The 18,638-nt window shown below is 37.3% G+C and overlaps 1 protein-coding gene across 1 annotated transcript in view; it reads left to right on the forward strand.

The window, feature by feature from the left end:
• LOC110215873 (leucine-rich repeat-containing protein 37A-like) overlaps positions 1-18,638 on the forward strand; it is a 68,403-nt gene that overhangs the window by 33,721 nt on the left and 16,044 nt on the right. Inside the window, 4 exon segments of the mRNA XM_020997705.2 lie at positions 10,396-10,514; positions 12,892-13,935; positions 13,937-14,592; positions 15,090-15,194. Coding sequence (XP_020853364.2) covers positions 10,396-10,514; positions 12,892-13,935; positions 13,937-14,592; positions 15,090-15,194 — 1,924 coding nt within the window.

The raw sequence follows: 18,638 nt of genomic DNA on the forward strand, positions 1-18,638 counted from the left end.
AGTTCCCCACCCCAGAGCTCCACCAGCAGCCAGGGAGGCTTCAGTGCCTGGAGTGGAGCCACCCTGACTCGGGGGTGCACCCAGCCCGGCTGCCTGGGGAGCCAGAGCCAGAACCAGCTGGCTTGGGGGTCCTGTCACTAGCTCCAGGGAGTTGAATTTGCATAATGTAAATTTATGTAAAGCAAGAACTGTAATACACATTGCATGTTATAGTATTGTGGAGTTTTGTTTTTAAGGAAAGCACTCTCATATACACAAATTAAATTTAAAAAAATTTAAGGTACTTTAAAAAGCATAAAAACTTAGAAGTAAAATTCCTACCACTCACAAACAGAGGAAAAGAGAGGGTTGATACACACCACCAGTTTGGCAGCTTCTAGAAGAAACAGTTCTGCCACATTCTTTTGTAGGTGGAGCAGCCCTGGAGTAGAAGTTCCTATCACACCCTTTGTTAATCCCCGGTCCAAACATCCCACATTGTGCTGGTGCTGCTCTCTGGCTCTTCTGTCAGTTTTGTGGCAGGCTTCCACAGTCTAGCTGCCAGACTAAATGCTGTGTTGCGCCTGTACCCTTTCAAAACATGTAGGCGCAAGTGAAGTCCCTCTTCCAGCTTAAAGGCAATCTAATCTAATCTGTCTCAGTGCTGACAGGGATGCCTGTCCCTCTGAACTACACATTTTAGAATGCCAGTCAGATCTCAAACCTCTGTTATAGGTATAAAGACAATTATAACTCACCTACATGACATTGTTTATTATTGAAGTTCTGTCCACAGATACAGCATGTATGTAGGAGAGAGTCGGGGAAATAAAGTCATTGTGGGCCATGAACAAGTTTGAGTCATACAAAGAAAGGGCAAGGTTAGGTGAAACAATATTACTTAGGTGGGTGAGGAGAGGTGGATTTCTTCCTTAGGAGAAAAGCTTCCCTAAACTAACAAGGAAGCCGGACTAGGATGGGAGAGGCGTGGGACCTGAGGTGGTCTGGTTTTGGGTAATTACCTCAACAGCTTTATACCAAGGTTTGGATCATTATAGTGGAGCTTTGTTAAAACTGTGCTGCTTGAGGGCAGCATTAAGTAGAGTCCATCTGTAAAGAACTTCTTAGCAAGTCCAGTTGGTTAGATAAGAGCCCAAGATAAGAAAAAGCAAAGGAAAAAGATAAAAGCAGTTTTGATTAAAAAAATCAGTAAACATAAAATAATGAAATAAGTGAAAAGAAAACATATAGTCTTGAAGCATATACACATAACTAAGCAAGAAAGGAAAAATGTATTTCTTTGGTTTCAAGGTAAAGCTGAATTGCTTGACTACTCTTTCCTTTAACTTGTAACTCATGGGAAAAAAGGTATATATATTTAAAAGTTTTTCAGTAGAAGGGGCAGCTTGGTGGTGCAGTGGATAGAACACTGGCCCTGGATGCAGGAGGACCTGGGTTCAAATGTGACCTCAGACGTGTAACACTTACTAGCTGTGTGACCCTGGGCAAGTCACTTAACCCCATTGCCTAGCCAAAAAAAAAAGTTTTTCAGTAGAGTTGTTTAAAAATCAATACCTAAGTGAACCAGTGATTTTAGATCTCTGAATTAAATTTTGCCATTGATTGGTTGATAATATTTTCTGGTATTTAAAGATAATCCCCAGAAGAGAGCTGAGGAAGGAATTAATTATTGAGTATAGAAAGTGTTGAGGTTAGAGTTGGGAGACCTGATTCAGGTGTGAAAGAATTCACTTGGGCCTATCTCTGTAGTCATTGGTGATGAGCTCATAGTGGACCCCAAGAATATTGGGGTGCTACCTGAAATGATGAGTAGATATGCCTGTGTCCTGAATAAGATAAAAATTATCTTAAAATCACTATAGCTTTCAGTGTCCTGAAAGAATTCGCTCTGACAGTCTCCAAGTTAAAGAAAGGCATTTATTAGGGTGATGTACCCAAGCAGGCCTGCTCCCCCTGAGGCAGAGCCCCAATGGGCTCTACTCCACATGGGAGGCAGAGCAAAAGCCCCAGGCCCTGCTCCCCTAAGGGAACAGACCGGCTCCTACTTCTTGCAGAAGGCAAAGCCAGTTAGCTAGGTCAAAGGTATACAATTTTATGGAATAGAGGGAAGGGGACAAGAGAATGGGAGAAGTAAGCATGGCTCCAAAATGCCTGAGATATCAGGTAGTCCAGAGGTGATATACAAGCACACAGATAAAGTCCACGGTGGAGCCTTCGTTGCATAGTCTTCTTTGATCACTTTTCTGGTTGGTCACATCCTGCAATCCATCTGCCTCAAGCACTCTTTTCTACCTCATCATTAGTTTTCATTATTTTATCCGTTTCTGTATTTTGCTGTAACATATTTCATCATGTGTCCTGGCTTATTATTTCAATTCTATGTTGTATTATGTCGGTTAATATTAGTATTCCAAATATGAAATCTTAATAAACATAATTATAACTACTTTTTAGAAACAAATTTTTCCCTCTAAGGTCACACACTTCTATCTATATAATGGAAAAGCTAAAGAAATGAGATTCCCTATACATATTTTCATGTAATGTATTTCAAGAACTGCATTTAATGAATAAATTAAAATTGCTCTACATTTTATTTTTAACATGCTATAGTTTTAGATTACATAGTAGCATTAAAAAAGAAAAGAAAAGAAAAGAAGAGAAAGGTACCATGGTGTAGGAAGTGCATGGATTTAGGACCAGAAAACTTATTAACTATGTGATCTTGGGAAAATCACTTAAAATTCCTGGGCCTCAGTTTCTTCATCTGTATAATGAAAAAGTTGGACTATATTACCTTTGAGTAATCTATCACCTTATGATTTGAATCTTGGCTCTGCTGTTTGTTAACTGTGTCATTGGGGGCAGCTAGGTGGTACAGCAGATAGACCACCAGCCTTGAACTCAGGAGGACCTGAGTTCAAATCCAGCCTCAGACCAAACACTTGACCCTTTACACTAGCTGTGTGACCCTGGGTAAGTCACTTAACCCCAATTGTCTAAAAAACAAAAAACTGTGTCATTGGTCAGGTTTGTTAAATTCTCTGGGCCTTAATTTGTCATCCGTAAAATCAGTTGAAGATTAAACTGGATATTCTCCATGGCCCTTTCAGTTCTAAATCTATGATCCTAAGATAAATATTAATTTTAAATGGTGTCTTAGACTAACAACACTTCAGAACCAAGTTATTATAATAAAAACATTAAAATTGGTATGTTCTACCAGAATTGGTATGTTCTACCAGAATTGGTTCGTCCAACAGAAACAACTAAGTTAAGATATATAGTTCTTGATTGTGGGAAGATACCTAAGATTAAGATCTCTACCCCTAACCCCTGCTCCTCCCCTCTCAGACATACCACGGAGGCTTAAAGATGCACCACTCTAGGAAGAGAGGGAGAAAAAAAAAATCACCTTAAGACTCCCTAGCTCAAATCAGAAATCCACAGAAGGAGCTCTGGAGTCCTGCTGTGATCCTGCAATAGACAAGCCAGGATGCTTCATTCAGACAACACTGACCTTTCACTGAAGCCTGTGGCAGCCAGAGTGTTCTGGGTGGATCCAGTGTCACACTCCCTACCTGAGTCAAACAATCCCAGAGCCCAGCCAGAGGCTCCTCTAAGCCCATAATATGCAGTATTCCAGATAGGTGGTACTAGTGGCCAAATCCCAACTTTTGGGAAAAGACCCTAAGCACAGTGTAGCTATGAGGTACTCCACTAAGGGGAAGAGGGGAAACAGCTTGAGGGAAAGAGCCCAGCATCTAGTTAGAGCCAGATCTGTCCCCCAGCAGGGACTGAGCCTGATGTAGGGAATGAGGCTGGTGAATCTTGAATCACCCGTTGTGGGAGGTGGCTGAGACACCTCAGATTCAGTCCCCAGGGAAACCAACATTAAAAGTAGAAAAAGTCAGAAAGTGAGCAGTAGGCAAAAATAAGTCTGAAATTACCAAAGATTAGGAAGAAGGAAATTCACGGGCCTTGAGAATAAACAGATAAGCCTACAGAGAAGATATTAATAGCAGAAGGGAATATGATAATTGGATCAGATAAAAAAAATTCAGGCCTCTATGAATAAATATTATATGTGAAAGGAGGATGAATCGATACCTACTGAGGCAAATGAATGACCCTGTCAATTCTCAAGATAATATGGAACCACAACAGGATGTCCCCAGATAGTTTAAAAAGGAAATGAGAATTGAGAAAGCAGAATTTGTGGCCTGCATAGCAGAAATGATTGGCAGAATAGGAAAAACTTGAATCCACAGTAGCAAGTCCCACCAGAGAAACAAAAGAAAGGATAAGTGGGACTGAAATACACAGAAGTAAAGGACAATCTGGCAAAAGCAAAAGGCTATCGCATGATCTCCACAAAGCAAAACAGACTGATCTCAAAGACAGGATGTGTAGAGACAACTTAAGGATTATAACGCCCCTAGTGGAACACAAGTCAAAGAAACCGAACATTATAATTCAAGAAACAAAACAGAAAACTCCCTCCAAAACTTCTGAACACAGAAAACAAAGTGTCAATTGAAAGACTTCACAGACAGCCTCCAGGGAAAAACAAAATAAAAACCCCATGCTTCAAACTCCAAGACATTTAGTGGTTAAATTTAACAATTCCAAACAAATTCTTCAAGTGACCAGGAGAAAGACCTTCAAATATAAAGGAAGGAAAATTCGAATAACATAAAACTATTCTGTACCAACCATAAACTGCAGGAGGGAATGAAATAATGTGTTCTTAAGAGCAAGGGAGCTCAAGATGAAGTCCAAGAGAACTAATAAGCAAATTCCTGAATTGGGGGAAAAGATAACAAATTGGAGAGGGGCTTTAGGGTGAGAGGAATATAGCTGACAGAAATAGGGTTACCTTAAAATAGATTAAAATAAAGTAGCTAAAGAGATATAGCACTGTGTTTTCAGAGGTAGAGGGTGGAAAATCCCAATTTGGAAGAAAAACCAATATTAGAGACAAATGGAGGAAAACAGAAATCTCTCATAACTTTAAATATGAATGAATTAACCATCCAATAAAATAGAAGATAATGACAGATTGGATAAGAAAACAAAGCCCCACAACATGTTGCTAACAAAAAACACATTTTTAAAATGACATACACAAAAAAAACAAGAGATGTAAAAAATTTTACTATGCATTAATTTAATCCAAAAAAGAGCAGGAGTTGCAATCATGCTATCTGACACAGCAAAAACATACATTCAAAAAATAGACTACATTTTGTTGAAAGGAACCATAGGCAATAAAACCAGTTATCAGTAATAAATTTATAATCTCCAAATGCCTTAGCATCGAAATTCATATAGGAAACATTAACTGAGCTACAAGAAGACATAGACAGTAACACAACAGTAACAGGACACTTCAATATCCTTCTCAGTTCTGGATACCTCTAACAGAAAGATAAACAAAAGGGAAAATATGTAACTGACTAGAGTTAAAAGACATGGTATCTTCTAATTGAGACTACAAAAGAATATACATATTTCTCAGCACCAGTTAGAGCTTTTACAAAAATTGACCATGTATTAGAACATGGAGATGTTGCAAATAAATTTTAAAAGGCAGAAACAGTTAACACAGCCTTTACAGATCATAATGAAACAAAAATAATCATTGGTTCAGGGATCACAAACCATAAACCTAAATGAAGATTTAACAACAAAATATAAAGAATGCATCAAAGAATAAATCATAGAAATCATAATTATGTGAAAGAAAATGATAATGATAAAACAACATAAAATTTTGAGGATGTAGCTAAAGCAAACCTTGGGAGAAATCCTATCCCTACAAACATACATTAATAAGTAGAAGAGAGGATTAGTGAACTGAATATGCATTTTAAAAAATTAGAATGCCAAAAAGCAAAGCAAACCTAAAATAAGCACAAACAAGATGTTAAAAATTAGAGGAGAAATGGATAAATTGGGGGGGGGGAAGCAGAAAGAATAAATAAAAGTAAAATCTGATTCTTTGAAAAGACTAATAAAATTGACAAACCTTTAATCTGATTAAAAAGAAGAGAGCAGAAAATCAAACCAATAAAATAGTAAATGAAGAAGAACAATCAGAACATTGTGTAATTATTTGCTAACAAAAAACTGAGAACACAGAGGAAATAGAGGAATACCTTTAAAAATATCAAATGGCTAAACTACCAGAAAACAGATACAGATATTAAGTAAGCCAATCTCAGAAAAGGAAATCTAGCTGTAAAGGAACTACCAAAGGAAAAAAATTCCAGGTCCTAATAGATTCTCAGGAGAATTCTGTCAAATTTTTAAAGAAAAATTAATACCAGTATTTCACAAATAATTCTCAAAAATTGAGAAAGAAAGCACCTTACCAAAATCCTTTTATGAGACAAATATAGTTTTAATACCTAAATCACAGAAGAAAAACCATAGACCAGTATCTTTAATAAATATTGACTCAAGAATTTAAATTTAAACAAAATCCTGTCAAACAGACTACAGTGATTTATCCAAGAAGGCATTCATTTTGACCAAGAAAGGATGGTTCAATTTTAGGAAAACATTAGGACTACATAATTAGTCATATTAAGAACCAAAACATCCTAAACCACATCATCATCTCAATAGATATAGAAAAGGCCTTTAACAAAGTACGACACTCTTTTATACTAAAAACCCTACAAAATATAGGCATAGAAGAACTTTTTAAAAAGGTGTGTATCTCTCTCTCTCTCTCTTTGGATATATATATATCCAAAAGCAAGCATTTTATGCAATGGAGATACACTGGAACCTTTTACAGTAAATACAAGAATAAAGTAAAGATGTCCACTCTCCCCACTATTATTTTGTATAGTTCTGAAAATCCTAGCAACTGAAATAAAATAAGTGAAGGTAAGTAAAAGAGAAAAGATAGGTAAAGAGGATAAAACTATCCCTATTTGCAATCTATTGCTTACAGGAAATACACTTAAAAAAACAAAGACATAAACAGAATAAAAATGGGTAGCTGGAAACAAAATTTACCATGCACCAAGTAAATCCAAAAAAGCAGAAGTTGTAATCATGCTATCAGACAAAGCAAAAACAAACTTTCAAAACATAAAAAGGAATAAACCAAAAAACCCTATGTTTTACTGAAAAGAACCATAGACAATAGATCAACATCATTATTAAACTTACATCTGCCAAATGCCTTAGCATTTAAATTCACAAAACATTAACTCAACTCCAAGAAGACAGATAGCAAAAAAAAAAAAAAAGGAGATTTTAATATCTCTCTGGAATGAATCTAACAAAGATTAACAAAAGAGAAACTATAAAACTAAACAAAATGCTGCAGAAATAAACCAAAATACCTATTGTAATTTCTAAAAGGAACTGCTAAAAATATACATATTCCTCAGCACCAAATGGAACTTTTACAAAAATTTACCATTTATTAGGGTACAGTAATATTGCAAACAAGTGTAAAAAAGTAAAAAAAGTAAATATATCCTTTATAAACATAACTCTATAAAAGTAGTAATCATGTCAGTGATTAGAGAGAGAAAAAGCAAAGAAAGGAAACTACAGAAGAATATCACCAATGAATATTGGTGCAAAATTTAAATAAAATAATAACAAATAGACCACAATAACATATTAGAAAAATTATACATTATGACCAGGATGTGTTTATAGCAGAAATGCAGGGTTGTTTTAATATAAGAATACCACAAATAAAATAAACTATGTTAACAAGACAAATAATAAAAACTATGTGATTGTATCAATAGATGTCAAAAAGGCTTTTGATGAAATCGATCCCTCAATTCTTTTAAAAACTCTAGAAATCACAGCAATAAATGGACCCTTTCTTAATATAGTAAATAATATCTTTCTAAATCTAAGAAGAACATATATTTATATATATATATATATATACATGTATATATATATATATAATGGAAAAATTAAAATCTTTTCCACTAAGAGGTGAGCAAGGATGTGCAGTACTACCACTCTTATTTAATATAGGGCTAGAGGTACAACTATAGCAATAAGAAAAGAAAAAGAAATTGAGGGAACAAACATAGGCAAAGGTGAAACAAAATTATCACTTTCTGATATGAAGGTAAAAAATAAACCCACATAAATCATCTACATATCTATATGTCATCAACAAAATCCAGCAGCAAGAGCCAGAAAGAGAAATTCTGTTAAAAAAAAAAACACTCCAGAAGTTATCAAGTGTTTGGGAGTGTCGTCTTCCAAGAGTCACCTAGATAATATATGAAATATGTGAATCCAACCATAAAGCACTCTTTACAGAAATACAGACTTAAATAATTGAAGACATTTACTCTGGCAGAAATTAGATTTAGACCAATACCTCACACTATATATATCAAGATTAACTCCAAATGGATACATGACCTAGGTATAAAATGCCATCACATCATAAACAAATTAGAGGAGCCAGGAAGAAATTACTTCTCAGATTTATGGAGAGGGGAAGACTTCATGATTAAACAAATTATAAAGAAGTTCCCACAACACAAAATGGACAAATTTAATTGTATAAAATGTAAAAGTTTTCTGTGCAAATTAATATAGTAAAAACAGGTAGGTAACTGGGGAAAAAAATCTTTGCAGCAACTATCTCTGATAAAGATCTCATATCCAAGGGGCAGCTAGGTGGCACAGTGGATAGAGCACTGGGCAGTGGAGTCAGGAGGACCTGACAAATCTGGCCTCAGACACTTGACACTTATTATCTGTGTGACCCTGGGCAAGTCATTTAACCCCAATTGCCGCCCCCACACCCCACCCCCCCACAAAAAGATCTTGTATCCAAAATATATGCAGAGCTGATTCAATGGCCAGAGGATATAAAAGGGCATTTTTCAAAGGAGGAAATCCAGGATATCAATAACTATATGAAAATATGTTCCAAATTATTAAGAAATTAATGCAAATTAAAGCAACTTTGAGCTTCTACTTCACATCTATCAGACTGGCAACAATTACAGTAGTACACTGTTGGTGGAGCTGTGAATTGATTTAGCCTTTCTGGAAAGCAATTTGGAACCATACCCCAAAAGTGACTAAAATATGCATTCCCTTTGATTCAGCTATTATCTCCCACTAGGCCTATATCTCAATGATCAAAGAAAGAGGGAAAGGACTTGTATGTACAAAAAAAAATAATATTTATAGTACCTCATCACAGTAGTCAAAGCACAGAAGCTAAGGGCATAGGCTCCCATTAGGGAATGGCTAAACAAATGAACTCTTTGTGCCGCAAGAAGTGATGAAATGGACAGTTTCAATGGATACGGGGAAGACCTCTATGAAATGATGCAAGCAAAGTGAGCAGAGGTAGAACAATTTATACAATGATAACTTTGAAAACTACAGAATGCTGAACAGTACAGTGATAAACCATGAGCTGAAAAGAATGAAGATGAAACAAACCACTCAGCCTCCGAACAGAGGTAATGAACTTGAAATGCAGAAAGAAACATACGTTTTCAAAAATGGCCAATGTGGGAATTTGTTTTGCCAAATTATGTAGCTATGTGCTGAGGACTTTGTTTTTTCTTTCTTTTTCATTGGTACAATAGGAGAGAGAGAGTGTGTGTGTGTTTGGGAGGAAAGAATAATAAAAAAGAAAATTTGTAGTAAGTCTATTCTGAGTTAGACTCTTTATCTATTGATATAGTTTGAGCTTTTGGCCTTAACAATGTTAACTTAATTTTAGCAAATCCAAGAACTGTCTCCAAAACAGGAATAGCTCTGATTGCTTATAGGTGGATGGGATTCCAAAAGTGGGCTTCTTCCAATCTAGAAGTATGTCTCTTTACCTAGAAGTCCAACCTCTAAATGAATTTTCAACTAAACTTGTAACTTTCAGCTCAAGAAACAGATATTTATATTGGGATGTGCTTTTTCTGATCCTTTTCTTCCAGCTGCTGGTTCCCTCCCTCCAGAACTACCTTGTATTTAACTACTTTATATTTATTAGTATTTATTCTCTTTATATTCTATATACTTATATTGATATTTACATGGTGCCTAGCACATGGCAGATGTTTAATAAATGCTTATCATTGACTGGTTGGGAGGCATACAAGTCTGACATTTCTAAGCTGTGACTCCCACTTCTATGCCCATCACATCTCTCTTTATGCTGCACAGTGTGACCATACTGGTCTGGTTCTACTGCTAGCTGTTATTTCTCTTCCCTTTCCCCTTGGCCTTACAGATTCAAGGTCAATAATTTGATCCATATTTCACTGTCCTTTTCTGACAACCAGAGAACTCTGTTACACACAGCTATCTTGCCTTGCAGGACTAATAATCTCCATTTCCACTATAGTTTAACTTTTTTTTTCCTGTTTTCAGAATCTTACCTAGCCATATTGGCTGCTGCCTGTGTCAGTTTGAAAATAATATTGAAAGTACCTTCAAGACAATAAAGCTACATTGTGGAAGCAAGTGCTTCACTAACTCCTTGCTTTGTGGTATGTCTGAGATGCTAAATTACAAAATTTTTAACTAGGCAATGTAAATGTCTTTCATGTTTGATGTTATTTATTGCTAGTTTAAGTTCTAATAATGAACCAGGTAACATATCATATTTGCCTGAAAATCTAAGAGCAATTAAATGTTCCTATAAAAAGTTTCCTTTTCTAAACATGTTTCTAAAATGGCCTCTTGAGTTTATTGAGCATTTGGGGAAACAGTATACTTGAGTACAGATTACAGATTTTCTGAGATGATACAGCTGCCAAAATAATCTTCCAAAGCACAGGTCTGACCACGATATTCCTTTGTTTTAAAAAAAAAAATCTTCTTGGCTCCCAATTGCCTTAACATTTTTTTTTTTGCATCATAGACACCTTTGGCAATATATAAAACAATGTTTTAAAATGCATGAATGCATGGGCTTACAAAAGAAAACAATTACATTGAAATAGTTGTCAAAATATTTTTTAAAAAATAAGTTCATAGACTCCAGGTTAAGAACCCTTGCTAGGGTAAACTTAAGACTTCCTACCTTTCCATTTAAGGCATTTTACAATCTGGATTCAACCTACTTTTTCAGTCATATTTCACATGACTACTCTTCATACACTTTATATTCCAGAGAAAATAGCTGTTTCCTGGATTTGACATACCATAACCAAGCTTCACCTATTCATAAATTCTACAAGGTCTTAACTGTTTTTGTGCCATGGAACACTTTGGCAGTCTAGTGAAGCCTAGGGAACCCTTCTTGGAATATCATTTTTAAATGCATAAAACAAAATACAGAGGATTATAAAGAAAACTAATTATACTGAAGCAATTATCCAAAAAAAAAAATTTAAGCTCATGAAGCCCAGGATAAAACCTTCTGTTTTTGGCTTAGCTCAATTAAATTGAAATTTGACTAATATTTGTTAAGTACTTGGTATATACAAAACACTGTGCTAGGTGATGTGAATTTTTAAAAAGAAAGAAAAGAAAGAAGAAACAATCCCTATCCTCGAGGAGAATACTTAATATTCTGCTTTGTCCATGTGGCCTTCCTTAGTGAAAGGTGTTCTTGCCCTTCTCAGTTATTCCAAAATGGATATTTGAATGGATATTTCTTCTGCCCCATCACTCCATGCCTTATACTTATTTTATATGTGTCATATCTCCTGCTATAGAGGAACTGTGTCATTTATATCTCTGTGTTCAAAGTGCTTGATATGAGGAATGATAAGTCCAAGACATAATTTCTGCTAATTAATAATCAGTTTATTAATTAAAGTCAGTGGCACTCTCTGAAACTAAAGATAAACCTTTTCCCCATCATTCCCAATGTTTTTATACCCTTGGAAGATTGGAGGTTCCCAAAGGCAGAAATCAGTTCTGATTGGTTAACAATTAATGAGAGAATGAATATTATAATAAGAGGTAGGTCTATTCTAATGAGTCTGGGTATGAGACTCTAATTATGTCACTCTTGGACAAAGAGACTCAACTCTACCCAGACTACCCCTGCTATTGAGCTTAAATTTGCCTTTTTGTATGTTTACTCCTTGATCATAGTTCTGCCCATTGAGGTCAAGTGACATAAATATAATCCCTTTTCCATATAACAGCCTTTCAGATACTTCAAGACAGCTGTCACCTGCTTCACTAGTGTTTTCTTCTCTAAGCTAAACATCTCTGTTTCCTTCAAATGATCTTCATATGTCACAAACTGAAACCTTTAACCATCCAGGTTGCCTTTCTCTGGATGATCAATGTCCTAAAGTATAACACCCAGAAATGAACACAATATGATTCTCCTTTATCTCTTTCAGAAGGAATATTCCTTTCTCTGAATACCATATCTAAAAAACAAAAAATAGCTGACAAAACCTCCACCCAATTTAAAGTTAGCTTTTTTCTTTAATTGGGGTTAAGTGATTTGCCTAAGGTCACACAACTAGTAAGTGTCAATTGTCTGAGGCCAGATTTGAATTCCGGTCTTCCAGACTCCAGGGCTGGTGCTCTATCCACCGTGCCACCTAGCTGGCCCTAAAATTAGCTTTTAAAATGTGAGCTGCTTCTCCCCATGTTGACGGGTTAAAAACCCTGCAAAAGGCAGTGAGTGATCCAAAGGCTAAAAGGAGTCCCAAAGTAGGAGCATTACTGCTATAGTCTTCTAACCCACTAGGAAGAGCAAATCGAGTTTTCTACCATCACCAGTCAGTACTATGCACACACTGACCTTTCTTGTTTTGTTTTGTTTAATATTTCATTTCCCCCCAATTACATGTAAAACAATTTTTAACATTCCTTGTTTTCTCCTTCTTTAGTTTTGAGTTCCAAATTCATGCACTGGCTTTTCATTTCATAAATTAATCTCTTATTTCTTGACAGATCAAAAGGAATCCATAGACCATATACAAGAAGAGTTCATGAATACATTTCAATCCAGAAAAAATAATACAAGTACTGAACTAAACCTACACCCTGAGAGAGCATGTATAGATAGCGATACCTTAAATCTGATAAATGAACAATTAAGTTCTTACGGCGAAACCGGTCTTCTTGATGCGGCAAAGTATTTGTTGCCAAAACTCCTAAGGGGGCAAGTAAAAAATGTAGAATTGAAATTACTCCCATTTATTGAACTGCTTAATGCCCAGTTGCAAAATAGAGAAAAAACTTCAGATCCTTCAATGACTAAAACATCGTGGTCTTCTTTTGGCCCAATGCGGATCAATTTTACCGATGAAATTGAATTGAAGAAACTTTGCTTTGTGACAAATTTGCTAGAAGCCTATCTTCGAGAAAAAATGTATTATAAAAACAAGCATGAAAAAATTGTCAAAGCCAAATATCCAACACTTCAAAAGAAATGGAAAACCTTCCTCCTGGAAAAGAACAGGAAGTGTAGTGAGGTTCCCGGGAAATGCAGCCAGCCCCCAGCCAGCAGCAGCAGGAAGGCAGTGGCCCCGGGAATGGACACCTGCAAGGGACGCTTTTGCGAAAAAACAGAGCTAAGAGAAGTGGGGAAGGTCAGCAGTAACAGGAAGAGCGTGAAAAAAAAGCATTCTGAAGGGACTGACCAGGAGAGCATTCAGGGGAATTCACAAAGTGTCAAATCTTCTCTGGAAAACATTGCCAGAGGAAGGACAAGAGCTTCAGGGCAGGCCACGAGGAGGCTAAGGAAACCAAGCTGCCATCATGGGGGCATTTCTTCAAGTCCCAGTCCTTTGGCAGCCTCAGTAGAGGACAGGAGCAAGCCAGGCGGTTTAAAATATCCATTTTCTGCTTCGAAAAATGTAAACAAAAGGCTTAAATATCAGGGACAAAAAGAAAAACAGGAATTTGGCACAACATTTCAAAAAGATCATATTCCAGTCATAGATTCTAATAAAAATCATTTGTTCTATAAAGCAAAACCCCATAGCCAATATATTCCCTGAGGCTAAGGAGAACCAGAAGATGAAAAATAAACTTTCACAAAATAGATGGTTACTTGAAAATCCTGTTTTCACAGAGATGAGAAGCCTTATAAATAATCCTTCTAAAAAGATTATTTCATTTTCTCCAGAAAGAAGTATCTCCACCGAGGCTTCCAAAATGACCAGCCCAGAAAAGGCTTCTCCTGAAAGACCCCTTACAAGAAGCACCACTTTGGAAAATACTGCTACTTCCCCTTTAGGCAATTCTTTGCCAGCTGTTCAACAAACCAACAAAACACACGGGAAAGATCAAGGCAATACTAAATCTCTACGCAAGCCCAATGACAACTCCTTTTTTTGGTCGGCCTCAGCTGACTCCTTTGAGATTGAACTGAACCGGCAGTTAGAGCACCTCATCCCCAACAGTGCAATGAGGAGCCTAGTTTCCCATGTTGTCCGAACTTTAGAAAAGGATTGCTCAGAGCCTGAGGTGCAACTGACCTGTGCCAAGCTCATTTCAAGAGCAAGTCTCTTGATGAAACGGCTCAGTGAGCAAGAAAAGAGGAAAGAGTCAACTGCATATCACAATTCAGATCCCTGGAAATACCAGGCAGATCTCAATGACAATACCACCCTGCAAAAGGTCCTAGACCAGTTACAAATAGATGAGGTAAATTTGTCATCTGAAATGTAGATACCATTTTTCTGTCCACTTAACAAAAATAATAGAGTTCTAAGACAGCTAGAGTTGATTGCTGATTTAAAGAGCAGTCATGGCTGTGAATTAGAATTATGGAATGTAAGAATTAAAAAGGATATTAGAGAGTATGTAGTCCAGTCCCTTAATTTTACAGAGCTGAGTAGCTGGGTAACCCTGAAAAAGGAAGTGAATGTCCTAGTTTGCTCATTTGTAAAATAAGAATGTTAATCCCAGGATAAGTATGAAAAGTAACAAATATGAACAGTACATATATTGCACATTTGAAGTAAGATATCATAAGGAATTTCTCATGAACATATATTCAAGAAGAAACCAAAAGATCTAGAAGGTAAATTGGATAGGATCCTATATATATATATATATAATTTCACTTTATTTATTTTTTGAAATTGACATTCATTTTTTGTCCTATTTGTTTTTTTTAAAAGTGCTCTTTTTTTCCATAGCTGAAAGAAGACATTCCAGAATTTGGCTATAACAACAAACTTCTCTTGGCCATATCAGTGACAGTAGTGGTAATGATCATTATTGCTGTGATTTGTCTCATTGAGGTAAGAAAAGTACTTTATTCAAAGGTTCCAAAATATATGCTGTTTTTATAATGCCTCAGAACCCAGTCACCAGAAATCAAAGCTGGTATGGGCACTCATACCTTCTTATGCCTAGGAGGAATTGGGAATTTCTGGGTACTATCTATGCCAGGGACTTTGGAAGTGGCATTGTACTCCCTTAGAATTGAAGCAAGAACCCAATATGGCTAAATGGGGTGTTCAGCTTCTAAAAGTCAGAGTTTATGTGGGGGACTGGAAGGAAGCTGAGGAAAGACCTCAAAGGTAGCCATAGGAAGGAAGAAATAGGGGAGTGGTGTGTTGGTGAGACCAGAAGCCAAGGCCAGCAAAGCCAGGCCTGGAGGAGGGGATAGAGGATAGTTGTTGCTGATGGAGGAAGGAGGGGAAGTTGGCACTTGAGGTGGCATCAGCTAGAAAGATAGGTCATTCTCAGTTTGTGCTCAGGTCCTCACACACAAACTCCCTGTACTTCAGACTCTCTGGATATCCCCTCGGAATTGCTAGAGTAGCTCCTTTCTTACTAGAGTCTTTTGAAGGTCTTCTGAAAACCTTCTGCTCCCTTTGCCTTAGATTTGGGAATCTGAATGATTCAAAGTCATGGTCTTTCCAGAGCAGAGCTGCACCATGGCCAAGAGGGCTTTGTCATGACAATGGTTTTCACACCTTAGAGGGCTCCTTTTCTCTTGCAAGGCCACACTGATAAAATCAATTTAATTACGAACTTCAGCTCAGAATTTTTTAGCAGAAACAACCTTCAGTGTGGAAGTAAATTGTGATCATTTAAGTTTGTAAAGGCTTCCTTCAGATAAGCTTGGAGTGAGATTTGTGTAATGTATCTTGAAATGTACTACTAGAAAAGAGAAGTAAAGAAATTAGAAAATTCTGGTACTCAGATCTGAAGTAATTAAGGTCAAGTAGGGGGAAAAAGTCCTGTCTACACTAGGTGGTCTGACTGTTTTTACATCTGAAGCCAGTAACTAATGTAGCCACTAGGCAGGGATGTGTTGACAAATGTTTAACAACCAGCTTTCCAGAAGAAGAAGAAGAAGAAAAGTACCCACTACATACTTTTTAGTAGAAGCTGCATTTTTTTTTTGATAAGGCAATTGGGGTTAAGTGACTTGCCCAGGGTCACACAGCTAGTAAGTATCAAGTGTCTGAGGTCAGATTTGAACTCAGGTCCTCCTGACTCCAGGGCCCTGCTCTATCTGCTGGGCCACCTAGCTGCCCCTATTTTTTTTTCAACATTTAATCACTTTCTTAAATCTAGACAATCAACAAAATAACAAATCAATCCCTGATTTGTAGCTTTTGCCCATTTTGGAGGTATAAATGGTCACACTGAAAATTTAACAATCCACTTATACAAGCCAGGTGCAACACACCACTGCAACTAAGGCACTCCCTCTCATTCCTGAGATTCCCAGAAAAGCTAGCACAGGATAGGTTTTCTGGAGGTCCACATCCACTGAAAACTAAAGTTTCACTATGGTTTTTTTTTTACTTTTTACTAGTCAACCTAAGGAGGAGCTCATTCAGAAAAACTGAATATTCCTTGGAGAGTGTTAAAAAAGGACATAGTAAGAAAAGTAGAATATTCGCTCCATAAACCTGTGGCACCCTCTCCCACAAATACACTGCCTGCAGGAAAAGTGACCATATGACAGGTATCGTAAATGGAGAATACATTTGCAGAGAACTCTACATGGTCCTTGTCTGAATATGTGGAGTAGCCCACACATACACACACACACACACACACACACACACACACACACACACAGGGAGGCAATTCATTATCTATGATACTGAAGGATTGCTGATATCTTCTGGTGAGGTCACTGTTTCTGATCTTTGGGCATACTCCCTATTGAAGGCACCATTTTGCCCCAGCTACTCTGAACATTGGATATTCTGGCTTGGATATTCCCAAACTAGGCAGTTCAGTATTGCTGCTTGCCACCTGTTGGGCCTCAGCTACAGACATCAGCAAAGATGCTCCCTCCTACTCACAGGAGGAAGAATTGGCTCTGTCTTCTTCCCCTCCTGTTCCTCCTCCCTCTCCCTCCTGAGGGAGCATGGAGTGGGGTGTTAAGCTTTAGCTCTTTTCAGTGACAAAGGCCAACACTTATACACCTAGTTGTTGAGGACTAGAGAAAAGCAGCTTTCTCACCATTAGAATAGAAACTGGTTAGCTTTCTAATTCTTAGCACCAGGTCCAAAGTCTATCCATCATGCCTGGAATGCACGGCCTCCTTACCTACTCTTACAATCCCTAGTTTTCTTCAAAGATCAGTTTATACATGCCCTCTCCTGATACCCCTAACTGCAAATATTCTGCCCCTAAAATTACCTTGTATTTACTTTGCATGTGTTTTGCATATACTTACACATGTACGTGTTGTTTCCAGCAATAGAATTCCTTAAGGATGGAGAATGTTTCTTTTTTATCTTTGTGACCTCAGTTCTTGGCTCAATGCCTGGCATATCTTAGCTGATTAATAATTGCTTTTTGGTTGACAGAATCAAAATATATTTAATCTGTCTTTGAATATCTCCTCCTGCTAACACGATTGATGTTCCTGTCCCTAGCCTCTGCCTGACTCAGGATTAAAACAAAACAAAACAAAACAAAAAACCCTTTACCTCTGACAAGTTTCTGACTGTCCACTTGCATCACCCTCCTCCTCTGAAAGCAAGCAAACAAACAAACCTATCTAAATAGAGAGAGGCTACATGCCAACAAATAGAAAGAGACTAAATGGGTCTGAGGCAATGGGCTTACCTCAGATCCCCAAAATTTTCAAGGTCTGCCCTGCAGATCAGTGGAGTTGGCGTGTGGGGAGAAGGTGGAAGCTGGAAGACTCCACCACAGCCCCTTTGTCCTCATTCCTGCCACTAACTCCAAATATAGCCCAATATGATGGGGAATGATTTTGGCATTTATAGAGCACTCCAGGTAAGGTTTGCAAATCACAGATATGATCTCATTTTATCCTCACAACAACTCTTTGAGGTGGGTGCAATCATTATCCCCATTTCACAGATGAGGATAGGAGGGGTCTAGCCCTTTCATTTTATAGATGAGGCAGCTGAGGCCCCAAAGAGTTAGTAACCTACCCAAAGTCACCCAAGAAGTGGCAGGGTCTACCCACCTCTTTACAGGATAAGAACAGAATTCAGTAACTTAGTACTGACGGTAGAGTCCACAGGGACATTAATATTTTAGCCTCCTTGGGACATGAAATAGTTCTTACAAGAACACTGATTAGCCATTTCACATTTTTTCTGGCTATTAGGCAGTTGTCTGATCAAACGGCCATGCTTGATCTTCATTCTGGCACCCTCAGAAATCATTGCTTTCTTTGTCAAAAGACTGACCCTACTGCTGCTGCTGCAGGTGCAGTCACCCTGTTAGAGGCTGCC

This window comes from Phascolarctos cinereus, unplaced genomic scaffold (genome assembly GCF_003287225.1).
Source record: "Phascolarctos cinereus isolate Bilbo 61053 unplaced genomic scaffold, phaCin_HiC Scaffold_5;HRSCAF=322, whole genome shotgun sequence".
NCBI lineage: Eukaryota > Metazoa > Chordata > Mammalia > Diprotodontia > Phascolarctidae > Phascolarctos > Phascolarctos cinereus.